General features: G+C 34.5%; 1 protein-coding gene across 2 annotated transcripts; it reads left to right on the top strand.

The window, feature by feature from the left end:
* The first annotated feature begins 273 nt into the window (after window positions 1–273).
* Window positions 274–3873, top strand: LOC103425803 (B3 domain-containing transcription factor VRN1-like). Of its 2 annotated transcripts, XM_008363914.4 has the most exons (5): window positions 279–615; window positions 2255–2795; window positions 2883–2939; window positions 3022–3221; window positions 3312–3873. In XM_008363914.4, the coding sequence occupies exons 1-5, from the start codon at window positions 556–558 to the stop codon at window positions 3618–3620; spliced, it is 1167 nt and encodes a 388-aa protein (XP_008362136.1). In that variant the 5' UTR covers window positions 279–555; the 3' UTR covers window positions 3621–3873. The 2 variants fall into 2 exon arrangements, with proteins under 2 accessions (XP_008362130.1, XP_008362136.1); XM_008363908.4 differs by having other exon boundaries at window positions 274–615; window positions 2255–2939.
* Window positions 3874–6523: the final 2650 nt, after the last annotated feature.

The following is a 6523-nucleotide window of genomic DNA, read 5'->3' as shown; positions in this document are numbered from 1 at the left end:
TACAATTATATCACTTTTACATTAAATTATACCAAATGCTTTTATTTTGTTTTTTATACTCACAACACTTTTAAAATTTAGTTACCTAAACGTTCATCATCTTTATTTTACAGTTAATTATTCTTAAAGCACAGCAGAAATAATTTTTAAAAAAAAGCATAACAATCCCGTGCTCAATTGTTGACTTGTTTGTGTGGAACCCGACCCGTACACAAATGGACTGAGGCAGGTGATGGACATGGACCCAGCTTGGACTCTTTCAACTTTTAGGTCAAGTAGCAGATGTGTATCTGCACAGGTTTTTCTTTGCTTTTGGAAAACGAAAGTTTGACTCCTGAAACCTGTTTCTGGAGAAGTGCTTTTGTGTAGTAGGCCTGTGGGTTCTGTGTAGGGTTAATACTCAGATCTGAAAACAAAGGACACACAGATTCACACAACAGCCTTCTCCTCCCCCCAAAACCACCACAACCAACCCCCCACCCACCCACCCAAAAAAAAAAAAAAAAAAAACCTTCCTGCTACCAAAAACCCAAAAAACAAAAAAAAAACACTGAAATGAGGCCCCCTTATTTTCACAAGCTGATTGTGTCTTCTACTCTCCAAGCCAAACAGCTGGTACATTCTCTTACTCTCTTCATAGTTTGCTTTTTAATTGTGGGTTTTTGCTTTTGTTCTTAATTGTGTGCTCAGCTGTTTGGGGTTTTTTTTTTTTTTTTTTTTTTTTTTTGGTTTACTGAGAAATTTGGGGTGCGTGTGGAACTCAAATGGAAAATTAGGAATTTTTCTTCTGTTTCTGGAGGATTTTGCAGACCCACTTAAGAGAGGAAAAAACCCTTCAAATACTGTGTCTTGTCTGTATTTCTTTTGGGTGGGTGGGTAAAAACATAAAGGGTTAAACTTTGGTTTGGTTGTATGGTAATTCAAGGTTGTTTAGATATTTTCTTTAAATTTTCGTCGCAGGTTGTTCGACAAATCCGAGGAACTTGTTTCGTTACATAGTTGAATTCTATTTAAACAAAGTTTTAGTTTTATTTTAAATTATTTTAAATTTCCTTCATGATGTTAGGAAGGTAATGAAAACCCAGCTCAGTAGAATGGCTTTGTATGGCTGCTAACTTTATGTGTTACTGGAGTGAAAATATGAAATTTGATATCGGTTCTGCTCCGTTTAGATAGATGGAAAGTTATTCTAAGTTGAAACCCCGAAAATCTTCTGGCAACAATTGATGATATATGATAGATGGGTCTATTCCTGGTAGGAATTTTATCGGGGTAGAGCGAGTCTTGCGCATATAAGTGTCTAACTAGATACAAATTATTTGGACTATAATGATAATCTAGTTAGTAACGAAAATCACTTGAGATTTCAACTATTTTTCTTAATCTCTGCTACTCGTTGAAGAGAGGTCGCACTTGGTGTGATGGCAAGTGCCTTCGCCCATGAGCGGTAGGTCTCGGGTTCGAGACTTGGGAGCAGCCTCTCCATAAATGGGGGTAAGGCTAGCTGACATTCACCTCTCCTAGACCCTGCCTAAAGCGGAAGCCTTGTGCACTGGGTACGACCCTTCTGCTACTCGTTGAAGAAACAAAAATAGAGGTGTAGCGCTCGACTATCCGTCAGAAAAGTTGCAACTGTACGTTAGCAACTTTGAATTTATGAATTCTTAGCAAATAAAGAAGTTGTCCACCAGATTTCATAGGTATAATTCATTCCCCAAATTGTGGTAATAGTGTTCACCTTACTCCATTTCTAGTCTCTCCAGTCTGATTGTTTTGGCTTGTATCAAAAAGTGATCCGCTTCTTAATACTCACTTCTGCCTTTCTTTTCTGGTCACTTTTGTCTCCGAATTTTTTTCATGGCTGACAGACTTCATTCCATTGGAAGGCCTCTGAAACGACATGAGATTTGTTTCATACAAATAACATAAGTTATGTTCATATAATTATCTGATTGGTTTAAGAATCACTTTCTTGGACCTGAAACTTGAAATATGACTTGTACAATTTTGTAAAAAATCATTTTTACATTGAATATTATGTTTTTACTTTGCTAGCATTTTTTCCGATTTAATAAATGTGATATTATCATTGTATGTTACATATCTGCACTTTTTATGTCATGTTTATCTGTTTATGCAAATTTGCACACTGATATAGCATATTATAAATTAAAAAAAAAAAAGGCAAGGGTTCATATACAACTTTGCACGGTTGCCGTTTTATCCTAGCTATAACTTGATTTTGTAATTGTAGAGGATCCCGGAAAGTTTTGTCCAGAAATTCAGAAACGAGCTATCTACCATTGCTACGCTCACTGTTCCTGACGGTCATGTTTGGCATGTGGGAGTAAAGAAGGTTGACAACAAGTTTTGGTTTCACAGTGGTTGGCAGGATTTCATTGAACATTATTCAATCCGTGTTGGATACTTTTTAACATTCAGACATGAAGGGCGTTCATCTTTCACTGTCCATATATTTAATTTGAAAACTGCTGAGATTAACTATCAACCTAACGCTCTCAGTAGTACTGGAGGTTCTGTTTACCGGTATCAAGTATTTGAAGAGATGGAAGATGATGACTCTGTTGAAATCTTGGGTTCGTCCCCTACATCCATTGTTACCGATTCTTTGAAAGACAAGTGCTTTGGTGACTCTGCAAATCAACTGACTCCTGGGAAAAATTGTACTCCTCCATCGCTGCAGAATTTGTTTAATGGTTCCAAACCTAAGAATTGCGTGAACTGGAGTGATGCTGGGAACCTGCATCTATCGAAGGGTGATGATCTACAAGCAGGTAATGAATCTACTCGAGATATTGGTGTTCAATTTAATGTAACAGAGCTTAAAAAGACAGTGGATGAAGTCAAATTGCGTAGTCCAGGTGAAGACATACGAAGCATAAAGAAGACTGTGAGAAAAAAGCGGAAGGTTAATCCTAGTAAGATCTCTGAACTCGTACTGTTTGTCCTTTTTCGTTGATGGGAAATGCAAATCTCCTTATTAATTCTATGAGAGTGCAGATGTGGAGGAGTCTTCTTCTCAACACGAAAAAGAAGTGGAAATTCGCTTTCGATTTTATGAAAGTGCGTCTGCAAGGAAGAGAACCGTGACAGCCGAAGAAAGAGAAAGGGCTATTAATGCGGCCAAAACATTTGAGCCAGTTAATCCTTTCTGTAGGGTAGTCCTTCGACCATCCTACCTATATAGGGGTTGTATAATGGTGAGTCTTCAATATGATGTGATACACTGCTTCTGCTTGTTGATTTAACTTGTTACATCTTGGCTTAAAATTCCCTTTTTGCTCATGCAGTATTTGCCATCCTGCTTTGCCGAAAAGAATTTAAATGGGGTTTCAGGATTTATCAAACTTCAGTCCGCTGATGGCAGACAATGGTCAGTCCGATGCCTTTATAGAGGAGGTAGAGCAAAATTAAGCCAGGGATGGTATGAGTTTACGATGGATAACAATCTGGGGGAGGGGGACGTTTGTGTCTTTGAGTTGCTCAAAATGAAGGACATTGTGCTGAAAGTTACTGTATTTCGCGTCCTTGAAGATGCAGGATTTGTGAACCAGCCTCAACTGCAAAATCTCACCCCAGCTAAACCGAATAGAAATTAGTGGGTACGTGGCTGGTAAATTTGAATGTCTAAACTGTATCGAAGAATCTCTTTTCTCTTTGGGTAGTGGTCTGATTTGTTCATGTGGAAGTGTTTAGATCTATTTCGATCTAGTACTCAAAACTTTTCAGGATGACTTAGTGGAACTTTTTTTCGTTGTGTAGGAGTTTAAATACAAATTTTCGGGTCTTGACTAGCACTGTAAATAGATTGTTGAATACTGTGATGTTAATTGTCTCCATTTTCCTCTGTTATTGCTTCATATTTCTATACATCTCTTAATCATTGTTAGAGCAAAGACTGGATTAAGATGCTGCCTGCAGTAGACCTGGCAGTTTTTGACACGACACGAAAATAACGGGTTTCGGGTCAACACAATAACTTAACGGGTCATTATCGGATGACCCGTTAAGAACCCGTTAATAATGGGTTCTTATCGGGTATACACGTGGGTAACACGTTTCGACCCTTTAAGAAAAAATTTATTTTGATAATTTTAAAGTTTAATTATTAAAAGATTTATTATAAAATACAATAACCATATTAATATATACAATATATTCTATATTAAATATATAGTTTTGTATTATTATTCTATATAAGTTTTTAAAAAAAGTTTTGGTCATTATTTATTTTTATTATGAGAGTTCTTTATTATCATTACTAGGATAAGTTTTACTTAACATGTTGTTGTCCAAAATTAAAATTAACTAATATAGTATTTGTATAGACAAGAACTAAGAAGACATACATATAAGTATGAAAAATGTGAAAGAATATATAAACACTCGTGATTCATCATTATTCCTTCACAAGTAGATAATGGTTGCACTTACATTATCGTTTAAATTTTTAAAATCCTCCAAACCTTCATGAATAATGTTTTTTATTTGAGGGCAAAATTAATAATAATTATTGTAGAAGTGTAAAAAATGTAAAAAAACAATATATACAATCACTCATAGTAACAAACTTTACAACTAGATGAACGGTTCAGATCTTTGATATTACGTTTCGATATTTACGGTTAGCTGAAATATGAATCGATGTCATATAATTTGTAGAAACTTTATAAACATTAAGCAATATTTTCACTAACTGTAAAACTTTGAATATAATATCAACGATCCAAACCGTTCATCTTCCTGCATCCTCTAATAGATCAAGTTTTCAAAAAAGAAAATCTGAAAAAACAAAATTTGAAGAGAACAATGAAGCGTAAATGTAAACAACAATCAACGGTTAAATTTTGATCTATGATTTATATGATTATAGTGGCAAATTTCGAAGTTAAGCTCTTCATGAAAACTGTAAAGATTGTCATTATGAGTGTTTATATATATATTTTTTATATTTTTTTACACTTCTACATTAATTAAAAAACTATTAAAGACTTTAAGTAAGTGAAAATATACTTAAAAGAAAAATGTGTTTTTATGTTTTGGATGTGATAATATGGTATGTATATACTTATTTAGTATTATATTTTTCATTTGATTATTTATTGGTTTAAAATATATTTTCCTTAACGGGTAACGGTTCGGGTCATATTACCTGTTAATATTATCAGGTCGATTTCGGATCGGGTCATTTTACCCGTTTATTTTAACGGGTGTTACACGACCTGACCTGTTAAGATATCGAGTATGACACGAAAATGATACGAATACGGAAAACACGACATGAATGCTAGGTCTAGCCTGCAGATGTTATTAATTTTGCGAGTTCTAAATTCTGTTTCTGATTTTTACTTTTTAAATTTGGTCAAGCAAGCTGATTTCCACCCATTCTGATACAAGAAAACTGTTAAAAGAAATTCAACGATCTTCGTTTGACATTACTCTCTGTGTTTTATGGAGAGAATGGTTCGAATTTGAGTGTCTGGCCAACTGGCTTACCCTATGAGAAATTTTCCCGTGCAACCAATATATAGTTTCAGTTATGTCTTCCGTCTTTCATTTACTAAATTTGTTCAGTATTAAAAATGAATTATTGGTACAAGGTAGATGTGCAAGTGGGCATGGCATTGCCTTTATCCTCATTGAAGGTTATAACATATAATATTCTATCAATTCCATCCACAAATGGTATTAAGAAGAGAATTTAAGCATAATCCAATTAGGGTTTGGAAAAATGGTCAAAAAAATAGAATTCAGATTCTCTTTTATCACCATCTTTTCGCTATCTTTTTTATATTTTAATCGAAGTCTTATTGGGCTGTGCATCACTTTACAGTCTCACTATTCTCTCAGTGACCCAAAGACTTGAAAGAAAAAAGGAAAAAGAAAAAAAGAAGCCTCACTATATTATCACTTTCGGCTCAGTTTTATTTGGTGGCAACTTTTTCCAATGTCTCATTAGAGATCAAGGGAAGTAGTTGATGACTTTCCAATTCATGGGTTGGTATTTGGCAAAAAGAAAATAAACAAACCAAATCAACACCATCTTTGCCATTGGATGTGATTTCTTTTTTTATTTTTTTTGTCAAAGAAATGTGATTTCTTTTCCGGATGATCACTTTTTCTTTATACAAGTGAGGAAAATATTAGGGAGACTACATTTTTGTACTATTTTGTGTATGACTGTGACAAATGATGTGTACATGTCATGTCAATTAAGAATAGCCTAAACTACCTTAACCTATGCCCAGTCATCCAACTTTATGCCTAGTGATAGCCTAAAACTTATTTGGTATGAAATTCAAAATTATTTTTAAATCTTAATAATTGAAGAAATAAGAAAGGGAAAGAGAAGAGGGAGAATGGAAAGAAAATGAGAGATAGGGGACAAAGACATAGAAAGCTGAGGGAAATGATCGAAAGAGAGAGAAGACAAGGGAACAAGAGAGTGAAAAATCATAATAAATTGGAAGAGAGAAGAGAGAAAAGGAAATGATCGGATGAG

Source organism: Malus domestica, chromosome 05, assembly GCF_042453785.1.
Source record: "Malus domestica chromosome 05, GDT2T_hap1".
Taxonomy (NCBI): Eukaryota; Viridiplantae; Streptophyta; class Magnoliopsida; order Rosales; family Rosaceae; genus Malus; species Malus domestica.
Note: the sequence above shows the minus strand (reverse complement) of the source record. Positions and strands in the feature narration are given on the sequence as shown.